The 25,013-nt window shown below is 35.1% G+C and overlaps 1 protein-coding gene across 2 annotated transcripts in view; it reads left to right on the forward strand.

Annotated features, from left to right (window-relative positions):
* LOC144216064 (uncharacterized) overlaps positions 1-25,013 on the forward strand; it is a 224,854-nt gene that overhangs the window by 167,403 nt on the left and 32,438 nt on the right. For both annotated transcript variants that reach the window (XM_077745334.1, XM_077745335.1), the window contains exon 4: positions 4,604-4,761. In XM_077745334.1, the coding sequence (XP_077601460.1) occupies positions 4,604-4,761 (158 nt within the window). The remainder of the gene's footprint in view (positions 1-4,603; positions 4,762-25,013) is intronic.

Here is a 25,013-nt window from a genome sequence, read left to right on the forward strand (position 1 = left end):
ACAAATTGAGTTTCCAACTTAACTTCTGTTAAAAGTTACGACATGTATAGGGAGTGTGTAGAAATGGCATCCTGAAAATTAGAATGGGAACATATGGATACATGGTGATAAATTTAAGGGCATTGACACAGAGGTTCTACCAATTCTTCTTTGCTTGTAGAAATAGCTCTTCTAGGGGCACCTGGGTGGCTCAGTAGGCTAAGTGTCCGACTTCAGGTCAAGATCTCATAGTTCATGGGTTCTAGCCCTGTGTTGGGCTCTGCCCTGACAGCTCAGAGCCTGGAGCCTGCTTCCAATTCTGTGTCTCTCCCTCTCTCTGTCCTTCCCCCATTTGTGCTCTCTCTATATCTCTCTCTTTCTTTGTCTCTCATAAAAAATAAATACTTAAAAAATAGAAATAGATGACTATGGAGTTTAGCACTTCTTTGAGTAAATCAGTGGTCTCCACTGAATTAGTTGTCATGCATGGAACTGCTAATCCTCTTTAGGACCTACCTGCATTACCTTTCTTGTGTCTAGACCAATAGCATGCCCCATATGGGCACATAGGGTAGAAACAAAGCTTGACCCACAGAGAGTTCTGCAGTATGCAAATAGAATTACATCCCCCCCCCCAATTTATCCTAATAGAAATCTGAGGAATATGTATGGAAAATGATCATAGTAGATGGAATATAAACTTGGATCAAGACAAACTTACTGATTTGTACCCACTAAACAGATTCCATATTCAATGTTTTAGCTTGAAGATTTAGAAAAGGCTGTAGCAGTTTGCATGGTTTGCTGAAACATGGACCCAAAATAAGTAGGTTCAAATACCAGAAATGTCCTAGCCTATAGAAAAAAATATCAAAGCTCAGGGTGGTTGGATTATTAGAGTGTAATTATCTTATAAGAATTGTTAACATACCCCAATGAGACCCAGAGGACACCTTTCACCACACTGTGAGGAAAGCCCCACCATGCTCGAGGGCTCTCTGGTTTCACTCTTTTCTGTAGGTGAGAGGTTACAGTGAGAACTGCTACCCTTGAACTAGAATCCCTAAACTCACTGGAGCTAATTGGATCCTGGAGCCAAAGGGCAAACTGGTGGCATTTAATCACCAAAGATAAGGAAAGTGTGGTTACCATAACGGACAACTGAGTCAATGCAGTTGACTAGTTAATCATCACATCCCTAAAAGGGAAATAGGACAATTTATTAAATATTTATTTGATCTGTATAAGCAAAAGAGTTCAGGATTGAATGAGCAGAATTCTTATTTTAATTGCCTAAATAGAGTCATGGCTCTTACATCAGTTCTCAAACTAGAGGCAATTTACAAGATAAAGAACCCTTTGAAGGACAAAGAGTCTGGGTACCCTTGAACAAGAATCCTGCTAAACTCTCAATTAGTACTGCTAACATATCTCTAACTTTTCCTTAGGCACTATACAAAGTTAGTGTGACTGTGCGATAGAGAGAGAGAAAATGATAATAATCGTCTGAGATTACTTTGGCTTTGAACTGGTAATAATTCCTGGAAACCAAAACATCTGTTGGAGCCCATGAGTCTCAGTAGGGATTTTTGGAAGTTAGGTGATCAATGGAATTTTAACTTAAGTCTGTTTCACAGTGGGTCTAGTGGAACTTTGAACCCATTCTGTCTTTATTTTTCCAGTTCTAAAGTGTATAATTGAGGGAAAAACATATTCAGCAACTATCATAATATCCACATTGGTATCCTGACCTGTGGAGTGAGGACTTTTATATTATAAAAGACCAAATAGAAGCCACTACAACACCTCAACTGACAGAAATAGTAAACCAAAGGCAAGGTCACATTCCTGGAGTGATTGCAGAGGTTAGAGTCATCACTGAGGACTTAGAAGATTCAGGGGTTGAGACTCCCTCCATATGCCATTCAATTGCCTTTTTCACTTGTGAATAAAGTAGAGGTGGACAATGATCATAGTCCTAAAATTAATTGGAGACTCCAATTGCAACTGCTATTTCAGATGAAGTTTTATCGCTTTAATCACATCAGCAGATACCTTTGTACCTGGTATGTATCTATAATCAGTCAAATGATTTTGTCAGTGTTGCCATTGTTTTTTTCATTTCTTTCTCTTAGCACAGCCAACAATCCTTCTTCACTGTAGTACATGAGGGGTATATCAACTCTCTGGCTTCATGTCATGATTTAGTCTTCGGAGAACTTGATCACCTTTCCCTTCCATAGGATATCATATTCATTACATTGATGAACTTATGCTGATTATACCCCATGTGCAAGAGTAACAACTTTACTAGACATGTTGGTAGGACATTTGCATGTCACAGGTTGAGTAATCTAAAAATAGAAGAGCCTTATGCCTCGGGAATTTCTAATGCTCCAGTGGTGTGGATATACTTTCTAAGGTAAAGGATAAATTGTCACATCTGTCTGCTTCTAGGGAAAAAAAAAAAAAGGTACAATGTGTAGTGGACTTATTTGAGTTTTAGAAGCAACATATTTCTCATTTTGGTGTTAGTTTGGTCCAAGAAACCCCAAAACTTCTACGTTTGAGTAGGACTCAAACAAGAGAAGGCTCCACAACAGGTCTAGACTGTTATATAAGGTACTTTCCCACTTGGCCTCATGATCCACCGGATCCAATGATATTTGGACTACCAAATGGGAGATAATCATATTGTTTGGAACCCTTAGAAAGCCCCTGTAGGTGAATCACTGTTCTGACTCTAAGGAGCAAACTCTACTAACCTAAATGGATAACTACTCTCCTTTTGAGAAACAGCTTGGGCTTGCTACTGGAACTTAGTAAGCGATGAAGGCTTAACCATGGGCCCATACTCACCTAACAACCTTAGCTGCTCATTTTCAACTAACTGGGTGTCATTTGACCCACCAAGTCATAATGTTGAGTGCTCCCAGAAACACTCCATTATCAAATGAAAGTGATATGACATCAGTCTCTTGCTTTCAGGGTCAGCTTAAGAATAAGATAGGGACACCTATTTTTAGGGCCCTAACTGCTACATTACTTTCTCTTACCAGATCTTTATCTATGAACTCATAGGGATTCCATTACAACTAGTTGACTGAGAAAGGGAAAAGCTTTAGCCTGGCTTGTAAATGCTTCTGTGAAACATACAGGCCCCACCCAAAAGTAGACAACGGGAGCTCCATGGCTCCTTTCTAGGATAGCTCTGAAGGACAGAGATAAAATCCTCACAGTAAGCAAAACTTCAAATGGTAAACCTGGAGAATAAGGGATCAGAAGTAAGTGGTCTGTATAGGTTGTGACAAGTGGTTTGGCTGGATGGGCAGGGACTGGGAAGGGACATTAATGAGAGATTGGTATCAAATAGATCTGGGAAGTGTATATATGGATAGTTCTTTCTGAATAGGAATCAATGTGAAGATAAGTGTGTGCCATGTGGATTGCCACCAAAGTGTGACCTTAGCAAGAGATAGTTTTATTTTTTAAAAAATTTTAAATGTTTATTTCTATTCTTGAGAGAGAGAGAGATATACAGAGTGTGAGTAGGGGAGGGGCAGAGAGAGAGGGAGACACAGAATCTGAAGCTAGTTCCAGGCTCTGAGCTATCAGCACAGACCCTGATGCGGGGCTCAAACCCACAAACCATGAGATCATGACCTGAGCTGAAGTCAGACTCTCAAATGACTGAGCCACCCAGGTGCCCCGAGTGAGTTTTAATAATCAAGGGTGTAGGATGACTCATTCTGAACAAGTCCAATCTTGATCTAGCCACTGCTGAATGACTAATCTACCAGCAGCAAAGAACATTAAGTCTCCAATATGAATTTCATTCCCAATACGACCCATATTCCCAGCTGGTGGTCAACCAGCTATCTGCTGGCTCTTTAATTACACTGCACTGTTTTTATCAGAGGAGGGGTATCCCTTTGTAGTTTCTGAAATAGTTACTCTGGATATGTATTTTCCTTCCCTGAATGCAAAAACACACATTTGTAGATTTATGCAGTGCCTAATCTGCCTTCATGATATCCCACACAGCATTTTTTCATGATCAAATAAGCCATTTTGCAATAAATGAAGTATGGCAGTGGGCTCATGCTCATGGAATGCACGTATCTTTCAGATTTCCCATGATCCTGAAGCACTTGTCTAGACAGAAGAGTGGAATGGCTCTTTGAAGTAAACAGTCACAGTACCAACTGAGTGGCAGTGCCTTATAGTGGTCAATATCAAAAGTAAAACCCTCTTTTAGTTTTGTGTATCTAGTTCTCTCCTAATCTTCCACAAATATTTATAAAAGTTATGCCACACTAACATTATAAATAGAATATGATAGATTATGGAGTTGAGGTTTAGAGAACTTGTTTTACTTTCTTAAGGCCTCAAAGATAATAAATGTTAGAAACATAATTCATATATTTTTTCCTAACACCCTGGAACAAATTCTTATATATTATTGGACTTTGTTTCTGTATAGACATAAAAAATAGTTTACAAACTGATTTATCAACCACTGAATAAACTAAAAAAATGTAACTGTTGATTGGGTATAAGTAAGGGAAGGAAGGAAAGAAAGAAAGGAAAGAAGAAAATAATAAGTGGGACCCTTTCCGTCTAGCTTCCTCATGTCAGTGGTGTTGGGAAAACTGAATATCCACATGAAAATGGAGTTTGACCCTTATACCACAAGACCTAAACTCTTAGAAGAAAACACATGGGAAAATTCTGATGCCATTGGACTTGACTGTGATTCCTTGCATATGACACCAAGCACAGGTAAGAAAAGAAAAATAAATATGTTGGACTATATGAAAATTAACACTTCTGTTTCCTAAAGACACTAATAACAGAGTAAAATGAGAACCTACCAAATTAAAGAAGTTTGCAAGTCTTATATCTGATAAGGGGTTAATATCTAGAACATGTTAAAAATACCCCTACAATTTAGCAGCAGCAAAAAGAAAAACATAATTAAAAAATGTGCAAACGACTTGAATAGACATTTCTCTAAGGTGATATGCAAATGGACAGTAGCATATGAAAAGATACTTAACATTAATTATTATAAATGCAAATTTCTCCAAATCATAATGATATGCCACTTCACACTCAGGGAAATTGAGAGGTGAGGGGGAGGAGAATGAATAGTAAAATGATATTTTCTATCTCCATAGCTTTTTCTTGAACATCATTTAGTTGGAATTAGACAGTATGTAGCCTTTTTAAATTGGGTTATTTTACTTAATAATATGTATTTAAGATTCCTCTGTTTCTTTTCATGACTTGATTATTCATTTCTTTTTAGTGCTGAATAAAATTTCATTGTCTGGATGTAAGACCATTTATCCATTAACCTAATAAAGAACATCTTAGTTTCTTCCAAATTTGGGCAATTATGAATAAAAATGCAATAAACATCTGTGTTTAGGTTTTTGTACAGACCTCAGTTTTCAGCACATTTGGGCAAATACCAAGGAAGACAGTTGCTAGATTGGTGTACTAAGAATGTGTCCAGTTTTGCAAGAAACTATCTTCTAAAGTGATTGTACCATTTTGCATTCCCATTAACAAATAAGGGTTCCACTTGCTATACGTGAACCATAACTACTATTCAGTTATCTCAATGTTTTGTAGCATTGCCCTGAAGAATTGAGGTTCTATGTAGAAGCATCAAATTGGTGGCCAAGCTGAGCTCCTACTCCCTTCTTTGCATTTTCTGGGGGCAGTAAAAGAAAGTGTCTTGCTGCTTCATCTTCTGAATTAATACATGAAATACTCTTTCATTGAGAAATGCAAAAATAGGAAGAATGTTGGGATATTATTAATTTAAAAGTAAATGAATAGAAACATAAATAAATGTATATAAAGCACTGAACATTATAAGATCAGAGTATTAGATGGCATATTTATCTCTCTCTCTCTTCTTAACTTAAAAATGGTGACATTATTAGTGCCCCTGCAAAGGACTGTTGTAAGAAGTACTTGACCAATGGCCCAATGACCATTTTTATGTGGTATAAATGTCACAGTAATTATGTTTGAATTTAAATAAAAATTTAAATTTATTTTGCAAGATATATATATTGAGTTCTGTTTAGAGATAAAGAATCTGAGAATCAAAAGTCAATGTTTTCCCAAGTTTTCATTACTAGAAAATAACAGAAATTTATTTTTCCCTGGAGTAACAAAAGGTAGTACATTATTTTGTGAATTTTCAGAAGTGTTAAAATTTAGAAAGGAAATTTTTCTGTTGGTAAATAAGGGTGAGTGTGTGACATAAGTTCAACTACGTGTTCTATCCAATCATAGTGATTTATAATACTCTAATATAAAGCTATATTGCTTGACAGTATTAACATACTTGTCTATCTACCCCACTAAATTTTGAGCACCTACAGGTTTAAAACAAAGTACACTTCAATTACTCTTTGAATCTTAAGAGTCCTTAGCCTGGAGTTCAATTTATAGTATTCAGTATATATGGTTCCTATTGATTGATTGATGGAGTCCATGAAGGAGCTTATAAATTCCAATTACTATAGAATAGTAACAAAAAGTGATATGTTAACTGAATATTATGCATCTAACTTCTTCCAATTGGAGAAAACTGTTTCAGGATATATATTGTCATGATGAACTACATATATAAATTAGCATATGGTTTATATGTATATGTATAGCATATACCACGTGTGTGTATATATAACATATACATATACACATTATATACGTGATAAATACTTAAGTGTAAAATGTAGAGTGAATCTTGTTTTATGGAGACAAGAAAGAAATGTTTGTAGCAATTGAGTCTGTTATGGAGCTTATAGCTTACGATCCTGCTGAGTCCATAGTTCTAAAAGGATATCTTTCCTGCTGAGAGCAGGGCTTGGTGCATGCATGACTGGGCTTTTTGAAAAAGCATAGCATGCTCTAGCAGTGAGTCACAGAGGTGCTGAGAAGCCTCTGTCTTCATTGGTTCAAGTAGCATACATGGGAAAATAGCTTCAATTTATTATTTTTATCATTATTTATCCAGTCCCAGATTATTTTATGATTTTATGAGTAATCACTAAAAACAAATATTTCTATTATTTCAGCAAAAATAAATACATTTTATATATACTATAGCTGATAGTTTTAGTGATTATTCTTAAAAGAAAAAAACTAAGAATACTTTTTCTTGTTTTTTTCTTTTTTAGCCTTTTGCAAATTTTGAGAATGAAGGCAATTCTCATGTGACTTTTTTGTTTTTCTTGCAGAAATTTTTATGTTGAGATACAATAAGATAAATCCATTGCTTAGATTTTTTTTTCCTGAGGGATAAAAATATGAAGATAATGATAGATTGATGTTTGGTTTTGGAAGTATTTTTTTATGATTGAAATCTCTTTAAGAGAATTGTTGTGAGTTTGTCATGCCTTTATTGGTTTCCTAATAGAGAAAATATTTTTTTACAAATGTCTTATGATATTTGTAAATATCATATGACAAAACTTATGAACAGAATTTTCAACTGATTTCTAGGAAAGGTCATTTAGAAATAGTGACTTATTTTTCTTTGTTAGTATCAATAAATTTGATACAATAAGAATTTAATTATAGAAAGATGAATGGTATGATCATTTACCAAATATAATTACATGTCTGTTTTTCCTAATTGCTGCACTAAGAATTAGTGACTAATAAGATGTATCTGAAAGATTTAGTGGGCATTTTGAGTCCACTTAGTTCCTCCACAGTGAATGTCTTTAAAACTCCAGTGTGCTCTTTTCTTAATACTCAGTAGCCTGGTGTTTGTTTTTAACCTATCCTACAGTATCACCTGTACTTATTTCCTCAGTTTTCATCCCCTTTAACTCTTCTTCAGTATTCGATGCTCAGTTTTTATCCCAGCTAATCATATGCCATCTTCTATGTTAATACGTTCTTTAATTTTTCTAAATCTCACTGTCACTGTATGTGTTTCCTTTAGTTGTATCTGTATTTTGCATTTACTAATACATGAGACATTTCTCTCTTGCATCAAATTGCTTATATTTCTTTAAATGAATCTTCATTTTAAATTTGACTCCACATTTCTAGCTAATATAACTCATGCTGCCTTGGATGCTACACAACTAACTCACATACAATGTATATAAAATTAAATTTATTGCACACCCCCATCTCTACAACCAGAATAGGTCCTTTTCTTTATTTTCTTTATTCTGAAAATCCACATAATAACCTCCTTTGACTTGTTTTTCTAGAATAAAAAAGAGAATGCTTTTGTGTGTTTTCCTTTTTTNATAAAATAATTTACAGTGTATGAAATAATTTTACATATACCTTTTTCAGCTGATATTCCTACCAAAAGCAACCTATATTTTTTACCAAAATTAAATGGCTTTACTAAAAATCTATAGATTTTTAAATAAATATCTCATTACTTATTTATTCAAATCTTTGTGGAAAGACAAAATGCAATTGGCTTTAGTTTGGATAAAAATAGTTTGGATTATTTTTTATTCTCCACCCATAGAGAAAATTGAGAAAGTTAAAAAATTATATTTTGTTTGATTGAGCTAGAGAGATCACGAAATTACAAAGCACAGTTGAGGAGAAAGAAGAAAGGCAGAACGCCTATAAGCTTCAGTGTAGTCAAAGAAAAGAGAGGACTGAGAGATAGTTCTCTCCTTTTCAGTCTTGTGTTTAGGTAGAAGGGGTCCGGTGTTTCTTCTGTCATCTGGGGGAACTGATGTAAAGACCCTAAGAATTCCAGTAGAATGCTCTCCTTGTGAGAATTCTTTCTTGGCAGTCTTTGGAAATGTATGTTTTACTCTGTATCTCAGTCTGGAAAATTGGTTAGGAACATGGGAAAATATAATTCTTTTGTGAGAATTAGATTTTTGACAAACAACAGAGATATTACTGGTTCAAAGGTATCCACTGATATCAAATCAAAATCAGGACCCTTGATCACTTCTGAGACCCAAAGCAGGACCAGACAGGAAAGAAATGTTCATGGTGTAATTAATGACCCCTGCTTGTAGTTGTGGCCATGTTATGAATGTTTGTGTGTGCCCCCAGCTATTGTAAAAGGTGAATCACTTAAATTTAAAAAGAAAAACCAAAAACCAATATTAATATGCTTATATACATGGTACACATTAAACAAATCTTATGAGTGATGTTCCAAAGAATAACCTGTTTTGGAGCAAATTTTACCCTAACTTCAGCAATTTACAAGGTAATTTGAAGGCCATTATTTGAATACTACCCAATAATACTTGCTGGCATTTCTCAGTACATCAATGTTCATTATGGGCTGTAGTCCATTGAATATAGTAACAAACCTAATATTTCTTATGCTTTAAGTAATGTGTAGGTATCGAGTATCTGAGTAACAAGAATCAAGCATATTAGAAATATTTCAAGAATGATTCCTGGTTTAGAATTTTATTTAATTCCAGAGAATTATGATTTCTTAATTCTGAATCCCAAAGATTAATATCTGTTGGTAAATTAGAAATATTCTGAGTAGGTTTTAATGTTTGGAGTTCTACATGGAAATTGACTCTGTTACTATAGATTTATTTCTGTAGTTTAGAAAACCTCAACAAAATCTGGAATCAAGCACAGAATATTTAATGATTCCAGTCCTTATTCCAGAATTTCTATTTTTCTTTAATGGAACTGTATTCTTCTACTCATTCTTCTTTCCAAGTACTTTAGAACTCTTTTACAGCTGATAAAGACTTCATCATTGCTACCACATGGTAATTTGACTCACTTTTGCAAGTCTCCATTCTTTCTCACTGCTAATTACTGTATACCTCTTAGGCTGCCTTCCTAAATGAACATATTTTCTATACTCCCCCTTTTTAAATGATAATTAGTCTTCTGGTTTAAAAAAAGCAGATAATTCCCATGGTCTTTGAAAAATGACTATTTCCCTTACTTTTGACTTTCAAGTCTCATAAGATACCTCTTATGGCCTACAATAATTTGAAACAATGCAAAAAAGAGAATTCTAGGAAATGGAGTTCTGGTTTAATTAGGTTGATGTTATTCAAAAATTACCACAATCAAACATTAACAACTTGGTGTCTATGCATACTACTTTCAGTCAGATTTAATATGTATTGCAAATAAATATATTCACAAAATCATTCTTCTCCCTAAACAAAATATCTGTTTGTAGAGCTGAGAACACAGCAACATTCTCTCCAAATAGAATGAAAAGCACTTTTTTTTTTACTCATCTTCAGTGAATTCCTCCCCCCACTTCTCGATGAGTAGAATTCCTCCTTTAATATCTTAGAACTTAATATTGAGATACATGTTTAATCACTCTTACAAAGAATTAGAATGTGATAGGAGAGAAGTAAGATTAAAATATAGACAAATATTTATTTCAAAACAGGTAGGAAATAAACATACCTATTACAGTATTTAACGGTAAATTGGGTTACATAGTTGTAGCTAGTTGTAAATCTCTATTGAGTGAGCTCATATTAATAAACTCAAGGTGATCCAGTGTGGGGAATAAGTTTAAGAATTCTCTGAGCTTGCATCAATAGGTTAATAAGGCTTAGGGCAAAAAGCTGCCATAGGGCAAAAAAGCCCAGCATAGAACCAAGCAAAGAGTGGAAAGCTGCTTCCACAGGATGATGTTGTCCAAGAATAAGTAGAGGAACAGGTAGAGATAGAAAGCTGCCAAAGCAGGGTGAAAGTGCCCAGGGCTAATTAGTGAGTAAAGTGTCTTGTTAACCCTGAGGTAGCATGCTCTGTCTTATCCCCTAGACAAGTTAAGATAAACAGACATGGTGCCTGGTGCCTGCAGTAAATGGCCCTCTGCTTTGCACCGGGACTTTGATTTTTATTGACCCTGACCCCTCACATTGCATATCGTTCAAACCCCCTTTCTCTCACACTCATTAACATGAATTAATGATCACTCTTTTATTGTCTCTTTCTGCATGCCCATTATGATTGTAAGCCTTCTGATCCTAATAAATACAGAGCAAGACCCTTACTCAGGGCTCTTGTCTCCTCCTGGACATTAGCCTCTCTTGTATTCAATTCTGCATCTACTCTCTTGCTGGACAAGGGAGACCTCCAGGCTCAAAGTCTGTGACGGTCCAGCTTATTTTCTTCCTTATTTCATTGATCCCTCAATCTTAAAATACATCCCCACACATATTCCCTAGGTTTCTTTTGGTATCACTTGGCAAAATCATGCAATTATAGCTTTTGATATACCTCATCTCCTAATGAGGTTATACTTTGTCATTCATTCTCAAAGTTCTTTTTAACTCGAGTCTGATGATAGATATGGGATCAATGAGAACTGAAGGAGTATACGCTGTTCATGTTCTTCATGTCATCCTCCTCGGATGTTCATAATCCCCAGAATCTGTAAATTTGTTACCTGATATTGCAGAAGGGACTTTACAAATATGATTAAATTAATAGCATTAAGATGGAATTTTATCCTGCATTATTTGGGTGGGCCTAAGAGGAAAATAGGTTAAAATCAGATAAGGAGATGAAAACAGAGTCTGAGACCGAAAGATACTACACTGCTGTCTCTGAAAATGGAGAAAAGGGCCCTGAGCCAAGGAATATGAGTAACTTCTAGAAGGTGGAAAAGTGACACCTCAAAAATTCTGGAATTTCTTTTCTGTTATAACTCAGTAACAAGTAAGATTAGATTTGGCACTTTGTTTTCAGAATTCTTAACCTTGCAGCTTCAAGTTTCTTTTAGAGCATTCATAGAAGCAAGACCTCAGCTTAGTAGTTAAAGTCATGAGCTCATCTTTCTACTCTGAGTTCTCTGGTATATTTAGAAACAGTTGCCTAACTCTATTATATACTTTATTTCCATTATAGTATTTATGTCCACAAATAATTTGTCACCTAACACTCTTCATAGACACTTGACTATAGGTGTCTACAAGTGACCCATCTTTGTTTTGGCACTTCCAATATTTTTTCATATTTCATGAACTACTAGCACTGTCTTTACCACTAGAAATACTATCATTAATGCTTTGAAATATAGTCCTATAAGTTAAATCATTGCAGATGAAGTGTACCAAATAATCCATTCCTAAGATTTTGTTCTACTTGAAACACTCCCTGTACAAAATTGTGTATCAGAAAGTTAGTGAAGAACTCACTAGAGAGTATGGATAAAAGCATTTATTACAGACAGCAGAGGGGATAGTTAAAAAGATTGAGATGGCTGGTCCCACATCTGGAACTAGATTCTAAAGTTGGTAGGGCTATCAGTAAGGAAAGATAAACAGAAGTAGGAAAACCAAGGAAAGCTGTAAGCCAGGTAGGTATGCTGGTATGCACAAGAAAAGTCTGGAACCGTCCTCAGTCTTGAAATACCTGATGTCTTCACCTTCAAGATGAAGAGGATGATGCCATTTATAATGAAGCAAATCATGCATCTGTGATTTTCCAGGAGCTGAACATCTGTAAGGAAGAAATCCATCAGGAACTAGGGATGCTTTGGGCCTACTTGCTGCCTCATATGAACAGCAGATGACACAATTATGCAATAAGATGCAATTCAATTATGCAATTATTGCAATTATGCATTATTTTCTCACACCCTGCACTGAATTTTTGACTATAAAAGAATGAGTCTGCTGCTTCAATTCCATCTTCAACACCACAAAATATCTGTGGTTCACAATAACAGCATACTAAGCAGGAAAGAGAATTCTGGGTAATGTAGTACCGTTCTAGCTGAGCTGTCCCAATACCAATCCACAATACCACACAAAATATTTAAAACCAGTGTACTAGTGTTGGGTATTTACTGTCAATAAAAGTCATAGAGTTGAAATAGTGTCCCAGAGATTATCTGTTTTACCTGGATTTTAGCCTTTAATTATTGGGAGTGTGGGGGCCCTGAGGTGTTGAAGAACACTCATGGGAGGGTTGGGACAGTGGCTATGAAATAATCTGTGAATAAGTATTTCAAATTTTAAACGTTTTTATAACTGTACTGTTACCACATGTTCAACAAATATTTGAAGATGAACAAACTTTCGTTTGGTCTTGGTGTTTAGTAGAAGTGTCCTTGTGTCTTCCAACTTCATTCCTCTTTTTAAACTTTTAGCTTAATGGACTATTTCTAATGACACTTAACATTTAATTTAATTTACATCTGATTATGGTGAATATATATTTCAAAGATTCTCCAGGTTACAGATTTTTAAAAAAATTCTTTTAATGTTTTATTTATTTCTGAGAGAGAGAGAGACAGCATGAGCAGGGGAGGGTCAGAGAGAGAGGGAGACACAGAATCTGAAGCAGACTTCAGGCTCTGAGCTAGCTGTCAGCACAGATCCTGATGAGGGGTTCAAACCCACGAACTATGAGATCATGACCTGAGCCAAAGCTGGACGCTTAACTGACTGAGCCACTCAGGTGCCCCTCCAGGTTACAGATTTAATGAGAATAATTTGAACATATTATTTAGTTTACTTAATATATTTCAAATATAGCCATATATTTAAACTATCAAGAAGATGATCTAAGGGATCTGAAAATATAGAGTGTCTTAATTTGTGTGTGTGTACACACACATACACACACACATATGAAATAAACTAATATGTTAAAATTTTTGTTTTTCATTTTATGATAATTACTGTTTGCACAGTTATTTTGTGAAAGCTTAAAAATCAGTATTCCTTGTTATATGTCAGAAAAATTTCACATTTCCAAATTTTATATGAATATTAAAAATTGTAATTTTATCACTTATATATGAATAATTTTACATTTATAATCTCACAAAATAATTACATAAACTCAATTATTTCCCTTATTCAAAAAATTCTAATCCAATGTTTTTTTAAATTTAATGCTATAATAGTAGCTTAAATATTGTTTTTTCCCTAAATTCTGTTTGATATTTACACTATATAAAATTGTATGATATAAAACTTTCTCAGGAGGAAACTAAAGACTATTTGACCCTTAAATCTCATTTTCTTCCTAAAACTCTAGAGAACTGGGTTCATTATTTCTTCAATTCTAATACTAATAGTATTTTTCTGAGTGTACAAAATCTCCATTAATACATAAACTTGATTTCCATTTTTATAATATATTTTGGCTTTAGCCCATCTGCTGTTAATATATGCAGTAAACCTAAATTATAGTAAAAATATTAATGTAATCATTATATTATTTATAATTAGTATTCTCTGATCATTATAGTAGGTTATATTTTAAATCAATAAAAAATAAAGTTCATTTATTCATGAATATTTTTAGGCGGTACAAAAAGCGTGTGTGCATTGGTTGATGGTTATGTATGGAAACCCATCTAGGAACCCAATGACTCTGTTGCTTGAAGTGAGAAAACTTGGGGTTGATATGTTTAGTTTTATTCCTTATATATGTTGCCTTTCTACATTCACCGATAATGTTGATGTAACAGAAGTAATAGAGAACTAAATATTTCCCAGTTTCTATGGATTTTATATACTTGTATATTTATTAATTTTTATTACAGGTCTTGTGTACTTGCATGACAGAATGTCATCCATTCATTCATTGAACATTGGCTGCATGGTAGTGAATAATCTTCCAAGCAATAAAGGTTTTTTTTGGAGTTATTTATTCTGGAAAAGGGAGAAATTCAGCAATTATGTGCCATCAACATCCAATACTTGCAACAGTTCTTGAACAGGTGCCCCAGCCTCGTAAAGGGATCTGGATATAACCATTCAGGCATTTACCCTTGGCATTGCTTACATTCATTTACTTTTCACATTAGCTTTACTCCATTTGAGCAAAGCTTCACCAGGGTCATTTTCAGTCACCACTCTCATAAGGACAAACTTATGAGAGATGAATTAGGGAGACAATCTGGTCTGCTCTGCTACAATGGAACTTGGGGTCAAAATGATGTATCATATCACTTCTGTATCATCCATTCAAGTGCACCCCATCTGCCCCCTCAGGTATATTTCTCTGATTGAAGATGTTTGGCTGGAGGAGTGATCCAGGACCTTCTCCTGATGGTCTTACAGCTATTTCTTTTACAAATTGTAAATAGAAAGTACCAAGAGTTACACAAGTATATCCAGTGAATGTCAAGTCTATTTATGACTGCACCTATTAATTTACAACCACTCCCCTTTCTCATGATAATAAGATTCAGTTACTTTTGCTAATATGGGAATGCTTCTCTTTGCCTTTGCTGGACTGACATTAGAACTCAACTTGATAAGTCAAAGCAATACGATTAAATTTAGTTAAACTCTTAAAATGTATCTTGGTGGAAATAAGGCCATCTGAAACTCAGGCTCTTTGAAGAGGTTTACATTTATAGGAATTAGGAATCAAACATTTTCAAATGTGTCATCGGCAGTAATGGAGAATAGGGCCTACTTCCACCCCTCAGTTCCGAGAGTCATGTTTTTAATCTTCCAAAGCCAGAACACATAGACCGACTCTTGGTTAAAAGTGTATCCTTCATTGTGAAATATGTTACATTACTGGTGTCAACATCAAAATGGCTCTGTCTCAAAGCTTTTAGTGTTCTAATAGGCCGATAGTTTCTGCAGAGGGAGTGAGTGTGAGAATCCTTACATCTTCCAGTTGTGTTTGTTTATTACTATATTATTCTAAGAGGTGGGTCTATTAGAAGGTATGCTACCTGGAATTTCATATATGTAGATCAGATACTCTGTGATCCCTTGGGAAGTACCATTGGCTGAAGTATTTTCTGCAGAAAAGGCAAACCAATATCTGTAATATGTGTCTATTCTAATCAGGATGAAACATTGACTGATGTTATCACCTCACAACTAAGTGGCTGTCGTCCCAAAAGATGATCGTATTCTTGTCTCTCTAAAATTAGTTGATCTACCACTTTTTTGAGAGGTGGTTTGGTGTTTTGATTTATTACCTTGGTGGAGAGGAACCCGTTTTTGGTTTTTCAATTTGGACTGTCCTGCTATGATAAATCTTTACAGATCAAAGAATTAATGTAGTATTTTTGCCAACTGCTAAGAATGTTCATTTTGTTTATAGATTTATATATTGAGAGAATAACTAATTGAGCTGAGGAGCGTCACTGAAACCAAGGAATTGCCCACTTCCCAACTCAACTCACATATGATGATGGGACGATACAGAGCTATAACAGTTGTTAGGGGTAGAATTGTGTACCCTTAAAATTAATGTGAAAGCCCTAATCTCCAATGTAACTATTTGCATCTAAAGCTTATAAAAAGGTAGTGAAGGATAAAGGAGATTAGGGTGGGGCCTTAATGCAACAGGACTGGTGTGTTTATAAGAGCAATATCCGGGATGTGCATCCACAGGGAAAGGGCCATGTAAGGATACAGGTGGTGGCCCTCTGCAACAATGAGGCTTCAAGAAAATCCAAGCCTTCCAACATCTTGATTGAAGAATTTAAGCCTCTGGAAATTTGAGAAAACAAATCTCTGTTGTTAAATTGTTCAGTCTGTGGTATTTTCTTATGGTAGCCCTAGCTGACAAATACAAGATAGATCTATACAAATATATATATATAGATATATAGATGGATATCTATATCTATATATAACTTTTTTAATGCTTATTATTGAGAGAGAGACAGAACACGAATGGGGGAGGGGCAGAGAGTGAGAGGGAGACACACAATCTGAGGCAGGCTCCAGACTTGGAGCTGTCAGTACAGAGCCAGATGCAGGGCTCAAACTCCTGAGCCGTGCTAGATCATGACCTGACTTGAAGTCAGATGCTTAACTGACTGAGGCATGCAGCTGCCCCAGAGCTCAGTACTCTTGCTCCATCTTTGGGTCACTATGAAGAGTCATCTCAGTTTCAGAAACCCTCACAGGGTCAGTTGAGGCCTGTGACTACATTATTGCATAAGTCCTTCTGTGCTACATAAATAGCTGGTAGTCCAATTGCTAGATGGTAAGGTAATTCTGTTTTAAACTATTTTGAACATAAGGAACATGAATTCTATATTTTGTATACTAACCTTTTCTTTCTTTAAAATTTTTAATGTTTTATTTATTTCTGAGAGAGAGAGAGAGAGAGCGTGCGAGCGAGCATGAACAGGGGAGGATCAGAGAGAGAGGGAGACACAGAATCAGAAAGAGGCTTCAGGCTCTGAGCTAGCTGTCAGCACAGAGCCCGATGCGGGGCTCGAACCGACCAATCATGAGATCATGACCTGAGCCGAAATCGGACGCTTAACCAACTGAGCCACCCAGGCGCCCCTGGATACTAACCCTTTTATCAGATATGCCATTTGCAAATATCTTCTCCTATTCCATAGGTTACTTTTAGTTTTGTAATTGTTTCCTTCACTGTAAAGAGGTTTTTATTTTGATGGGAAGTCCTAATAGTTTATTTTTGCCTTTGTATCCCTTGCTTCAGGAGACCTATTGAGAAAGAAGTTGCTATGTCCAGTGTCAAAGAGGTTACTTCCTGTGTTCTCCCCTAGGATTTTAATGGTTTCTTGTCTCACATTTGGGTCTCTCCTCCATTTGGAATTTCTTTGTGTGTATGGGTAGAAAAAAGTGGTCCAGTTTTATTCTTCTGCATGTTGCTGTTCAGTTTTCTCAGCACCATTTGTTGAAGAGACTGTCTTTTTTCCATTGGATATACTTTCTTGCTTTGTCAAAAATTAGTTGACCATATATTTGTAGGTTCATTTCTGGATTTTCTATTCTATTGATCTATGTGTTTGTTTTTGACAGTACATACTGACTTGATTACTAGTTTTATAATAGAACTTGAAATCTAGAATTGTGATGCCTCCAGCTGTGCTTTTCTTATTCAAGGTTGCTTTGGCTATTCAGGGTCTTTTGTTCTATACAAATTTTAGGATTGTTTGTTCTAGCTCTGTGAGAAATGCTGGTGGTATTTTGATAGGGATTGCATTAAATGTATAGATTTCTTTGGGTAGGATAGACATTTTAACAATATTCTTCCAATCTGTGAGTATGGAATGTTTTTCTTTTTCTTTGTGTCCTCTTCAATTTCTTTCATAAGTGTTCTACAGGTTTCAGAGTATAGATCTTTTACCTCTTTGGTTTTTTCATTCCTACGTAAGTATCTTATGTTTTTGGTGCAATTGTAAATGGGGTTGATTCTTTGATTTCTCTTTCCATAACTTCAATATTGGTGTATAGAAATGCAACAAATTTAGGTATGTTGCTTTGGTATCCTGTGACTTTCCTGAATTCGTGTATCAGTTCTAGCAGTCTCATGGGTTTTCTATATAAAGTAACCTATTATCTGCAAATAGTGAAAGTTTGATTTCTTCCTTGATGGTTTGGATGCCTTTTATTTCTTTTTGTTGTCTGATTGGTGTGGCTTGGACTTCCAATACTATGGTGAGAGTAGACATCCCTGTCTTGTTCTCGACATTAGAGCCAAAACTTTGTTTTTCCTCATTGAGAATGATATTAGCTATGGGTTTAATGTGTATGGCCTTTAATTATATTGAGGTATGTTCCCTCTAACCCTACTTTGTTGAGGGTTGTTATCATGAATGCACATTGTACTATGTCAAATGCTTTTTCTGCATCTATTGAAATGATCATATGATTCCTTTTTTTTATTACTGTGGTTTATTGATTTGTGAATATTGAGCCATACTTGCAACCAGAAATAAATCCCACTTGATCATGGTGAACAATTTTTTTTAATGTTTTGTTCGATTCAGTTTGTTAATATCTTGCTGAGAATTTTTGCATCCATGTTCATTGGGGATATTGGCCCATAGTTTTCCTTTTTAGTGCAGTGTTGCTCTGGTTTTGGTATCAGGGTAATGCTTGTCCCATAGAATGAATTTGGAAGTTTTCCTTCCTTTTCTGTTTTTTTTTTAATAGTTTGAGAAGGATATGTATTGACTCTTCTTTACATATTTGGTAGAATTCACCTCAGAAGACATCCAGTCCTGGACTTGTTGGTGAGGAGACTTGATTACTGATTCAGTTTCTTTGCAGATTATCACTCTGCTCACAATTTCTATTTCTTCCTGTTTCCGGTTTGGTAGTTTATATGTTTTTAAGAATTTATCAATTTCTTCCAGGTTATCTCATTTGTTGGTATATGGTTTTTCATAATATTCTCTTATGATTGCATTTCTGTGGTATTGGTTGCTATTTCTTCTTTCTCATTGTGATTTTATTTGGGTCATTCCTCTCTTATTTTTGGTAAATCTGACTAGGGATATATCAATTTCATGAATTTTTTTCAGACAACTAGCTCCTCGTTCATCAATCTGTTCTATTGTTTTGTTTGTTTTTCAGTTTCTATATCATTTATGTGTGCTCTATTCTTTATTATTTCCTTCCTTCTGCTGACTTTAGGCTTCATTTTCTTTCTACCTCCCTTAGGTGTAAGGTTAGTTTCTTTATTAGAGATTTTCCTTGCTTCTTGAGATTGACCTGTATTGCTATATGCTTCTCTCTTAGAACACCATTTGTTGCATCCCAAAGGTTTTGAACTATTATGTTTTCATGTATTTTTTTTTTTGTAGTTTCTTCTTTGATTTCATGGTTGACCCATTCATTGTCTAGTAGCATGTTGTTTAATCTCCATGTATTTGTGGTCTTTCCAAAATTTGTCCTGTGGTTAACTTCAGGTTTCATAGTGGTTGTGGTCAGATGCATGGTATAATCTCAATCTCTGTACTATTTGAGGCCTGATTTGTTTCCCCAGTATGTGATCTATTCTGGAGAATATACCATGAGCACAGAAATAGTTCTTAATTAAGAAAAATCAATGATTTTGTGCTATTATCTACATTATTCACTTGGTGTGCGTGCACGTTCTCTCTCTCTGTGTCTCTCAAGAAATCTTTCTCTTTACAGAAAGCAATGCCAAATGCCCATCTGAGCACCCAAACTTTAATGACACCTTTTTGACTGACAGTTTTTCCCAGGGAGATCTTGACATCTTAACTTCTCTTCCGTTTCTCCTTTTATGTGACCAGGAAGTCTTACTCCCAAAGTATATTTTCATTTTCTAACTATATATGATGTTCATTAAATGTCTTCCTTAAGGTTATATTTTTGGCTCCCTTCTCTCAGGGTTCCCTGCAAAAGAGAATATATTTCTCTCACATATGTGGCCTCATAGAATTCTAAACATAAATCTGTTTATGTTTAAGTAGCCCTTGCTATTTTTTAAAAAGTTTTTATTGATTTTGTTTTGAGAGAGTGAGAGAGTAGGGGAGGGGCAGAGAGAGGGAAAGAGAGAGAATGAATTACAGTAGGCTCCATGCTGTCAGTGCAGAGCCTGATGCAAGGCTCAGGCTCACAGAACTGTCAGATCATGACCTGAGCTGAAATCAAGAGTCAGATGCTTAAAAAACCACTCAGGTGCCCCACTTCTTTTATCATAATAAATTCCATGTCCTTTATTACTCCTAGGCATATCACTTACTATATCACTGCCCTAAGCATCTGCCTGTTTGCTTCCTCTCATTCCAGTCCTTTATATTCAATATCACACCATAGAGAGTAACTGGAATCACTGAAGTGTCTTGACAAATGTGAGTGGAAACAGGAATTAAGCAGCTATGTAAGTGTGAGACTGAAAATAAAATTTGGTTGCAGAAACTATCTGTTCATATCCTAGATCCCATAGTACTACAGAAATTATGATGGAGGGGATTTCCTAAAATTCTCTAATACAAAGTGTTCCTATTTACCTTTAAATTATCTCCAGATTCTCACATCCAAAAGGCTGCCACTACTGTAGATTGGATAGTGGCACAGGTTACAAAATACATCATGTTTAGTTTTTTTTTACTTCCAGAATTGGACAGTATATCTATTTGAAGTTATACCTATCTTTATATTTAGGTTATACTGAGGTTATAATGAACTATATGAAACTATTTAGAAGTCTCAACTTAAAGTAAAATCTCCTTATCTCTAGTGTGATGAATGCTGTATGTACCACATTCTGTTTTTTTTCAAGTTGATATAAATCTGTATAACTGGGTTTCTTAGTATAAAATATCTACAGTCTTTGTCTCCTCTCTACATTGACTATTTCTAGTTAAGAGGACATATAAGCTTTTTATTTCTTAGCAACAAAGTAAGAGTACTGTTAATATAATTAAAATGATAATTTAATATTGTAAATCTTGACCTAACCAATTTAGTGATCGCTATCTTACACAGTTTCCAAAGGAAATCAGTCCATATGCCTAATCAAATATGTTTGTTGTATCAACTATGTGTAAAACCAGTTAACTAAAATTGCTAAGTAAGCACTTTCAAGAATATCCAAGTACATTATCTCAGGAAACTCCGGTATCCAACCCTTTTGCAAATGAAAACACACAACTCCTGTACTGTATGCTAATTCCAAAAGATGGAGCTGAAAGGAAAGACTTGCTCCACTAATGAACTGTTCATTCTTTCATTGCCCCATTGTGGCAGCCTCTCCTCTTACCTTTTTAGATCCATTATATTCTTCAAAAGGAATATTGATAACAATCAAGTGGTAACTCATAAGAGACCATGAATCATAGGAAATTTTCCACATCAGGCGGCATAAAAATTAAGATCTTCTGAAGTTAAATATATAGAGTTATCTGAAGAAAAGGTGAAATTATGGGTACATACTACATGCTATGGACACAATAATTTGAAGAGTATTTACTTCTTTAGGACACTGTTGTGAAATTACTTCACAAGTAGAAGAAGTAGTAGATGTAGAAAATTTACTCTTAAATAATAAAACAATTTGAAAATCTGTTCAGGAATTAAGTATTCACCTGGTTTTTCCAATAATATATATTGTATTTACATATTAACACAGTGCAATATTATACTGTAGGAAGTACCAAAATGTGAGCCGGAAAAAACAAAACAAAACCCCAGAAAACAATACTACTGAAGGCATCTTACGTCATTTGAAGCCATGTTTTTAGAAGTCGGAGTTCTAAGAAATTATCTAATGGTAGGATCCTTCCCCAAGTTATTTTTTTGGCAAAATATTTGAGAACACTAGCAATATAACATAAAAATTATATTATTGATGTAGTTTTTTAGTAGAGATTTTTCAAGTGTACAAGGTATAGGTATTCACACAAAGACACTGTGGTGATATAGTTTACCAAGGTCAAACATAAAGGTGATATGAATACTTTTTCATTATTTATGGGTACATGGAAAACCCAGAAATGGAGATGAGTCCAAAATGAGTAATGAAGGTAGTTATGTTAAGAAAGGAAATATTGGGCTATTGATTTTATTCTTTTAAATAATGTCAGTTTTCTAAAATATGTTTGCCGTATTTATTAATATCAATTTTAGAAAATGGTTTTATTTTTACAACTGCATTTATTTCTTGTATCTTTTTGACAAGCAGAAACTGTATCTTAGAGCCAAGTGCCTCTGCTAAACTCCCACAGAGAGCAGATTACAGGATGCCATCCTCCTTGATATTCATATTCCAAGACCCTCAAGAAAGATAACCCCTGGAATGTAAAACTGTCAAGAGTCTCGTTTATCATTTTTTAAAAAATATATATCTCTCTCAAAGATATAGAGAAATTATTTACAACATAAGTGATTTTTTCCCTTGCTTTTCTTTGCTTTTCTTTCTTTTTGCATTTTGTTGGGAGGGAGGAAGGCTAAAAGAAAAGATGAGGCTATTTCTCTTTTGGCACTAGGGGAATCCAAAATTTATTATTTTTAGATTAGTATTTACCTTTCTGATGTCCCCCAATTTGTTCCTATTTGATAGTAACACTACAATTCTTGTTATTATCATTTCTACTAATTCTTGTTTTCTCTGGGTAATTAAAAAAAAATCTGGCTATCTAAATATCTAGTAGGTCTCCAATATGGTGCAAAGCAAACAATTATTGGAATTACAATAAGATGAATTTTTTAATGTTTATTTTTTGAGAGAGAAAGAGACTGAGTGGGGAAGGAGCTGAGAGAGAAGGAGACACAGAATCCAAAGCAGGCTCCAGGCTCTGAGCTGATCGCATAGTGTCTGACATGGCGCTTAAATTCACAGAGCTTGAGATCACAACCTGAGCCAAAGTTGGACACTCAACCAACAGAAAAGGATGAATTTCAAAAATTAAGTACAAGGTGCCTGGGTGGCTTAGTTGGTTAAGTGTCTGACGGTTGGTTTTGACTTAAGTCATGATCTCACAGTTCCCCATATTGGGCTCTGCACTGATAGTGTGGAATCTGCTTGGGATTCCATGTCTCCTCCTCTCTCTGCGCCTCCCATGCTCGTGCCATCTCTTTCTCTCTCAAAATAATAAACTTAAAAAATAAAAAAATAGGGGCACCTGGGTGGCTCAGTTGGTTGGGCGTCCGGCTTCAGCTCAGGTCATGATCTCGCAGTTCATAGGTTTGAGCCCCGGGTCGGGCTCTGTGCTGACAGCTAGCTCTGAGCCTGGAGCCTGCTTCACGTTCTGTGTCTCCCTCTCTCTTTGACCCTCCCATGCTCACGCTCTCTCTCAGAAATAAATAAAAACATTAAAAAATTTAAAAAAATTAAAAAATTAAGTACAATATTTGCCTTGAGGGAATTACCCTTAAATACATTAATAATGAATGATTAAAGTAGATTGTTAATTAGCAAAACAATAAAATTTGTCTTGATCATGCTTGACTCTGGAGCTTGATAATCTAAATTTTTATCTAAGGGTTTTTCTTGTAAAGCTCAGTGCGTTTCTCTTGAGTTTTTGTTAATCACATAAATTACTTTATATTTACACACTAATCTAGGTGTTTCAGTAAGTATTCATTTTCCCAAATAATTTTTCCCACATGTGAAACACAAAGACACTCATTACCATTATTCTGTTTCAAAGTCTTATTACGAGGTACTCACCGAATGTAGATTGAAATTGCAGTTTTTCATTTACATAATTTTAGTTGTTTTGAGTCACTAGGACAAACAACACAACATACGGGCCAATGTTCACATTGGTCAAAATCAGTGCTATATTGATATCAGTTAGGTCTCTATAATAATAGACCTCTACCTTTGTTTATCTACCTGTACTCTTGCTAGAGAGAACCTCCCTCTCATTATTAACTGACATTGGATCTGTCCTTTGCAGCTTCTTTCCATACCTGCTAAATTGTTTGGTCTTCTAATTAGAAGTTTTTTCTTTAACATCTTTCTATATTTCTTGATGTAGTAGTTGGCTCAGTACCCTAGTTGTTTCCTTGTGTATGCATAGGAATCATTACTAGAACTATAGGGGTAATAGTGCAATAGACTTAATGTTTGTCTTCTAGTAAAATATCCTTAAAGTAATTGAAGTAGCCATCATTGTGAGTAGGAAAGCAAAGTAAAATATGAGAATAGTAACAAGTTCTCTGGAATACTTCCTTTCAGTTGAGTTTAATACCGGTATCTGTTACTTGGGAAGACTTAGTTTTCAAGTGCTTGTGGAAGCCACAGTTCAGTCCTCCTAATGTGCTGACTTCTCATGGAGCATTACTCCTGCTCAATATTCATGTCACTTTACAGTTTTCTGAATGGTCAGTGACACCTGAAAGGGTCCCTCTCAGCATAAGGAGAGCCCATCTTTCCTCTGGAATACTGTTATGCATATGAAATCACCTAACAGATAATGGTGACAGATTTCTTCATGTGGATCCATCCATGTCCTTTTGTCTTTGTCTCTGGTTTCTTAGGAAGAGAGATACCCTTTTTAAATATGAAAATGATTATGAGAATAATCATTAACTGAAATCATTCAGTTAAATTTGGCACAGGACAGATTCTCAGACCCAAATTTATAGGTCTGTCAAATATAAATCCAAAAGAAGAGGTACCATTCCTGAATGCCAGATTACTGTCGTTTCTTAACAAAACTAATAGTAAATCTCTAGGCCATTTTGTTGAATTGGATTTTTTTTGCAGTTGTAGTTACTGCTGTTGTTGTTGTTGAGTTTGGTTCATCCATTCCATTTGTCCAAAGAACCAAAGATCAGAAAATATGAAAATAAGTAATAGAAATCTATACACACTTTCAAAATTTC

The sequence above is a fragment of the Crocuta crocuta genome, unplaced genomic scaffold (assembly GCF_008692635.1).
Source record: "Crocuta crocuta isolate KB4526 unplaced genomic scaffold, BGI_CrCroc_1.0 scaffold439, whole genome shotgun sequence".
Classification (NCBI taxonomy): domain Eukaryota; kingdom Metazoa; phylum Chordata; class Mammalia; order Carnivora; family Hyaenidae; genus Crocuta; species Crocuta crocuta.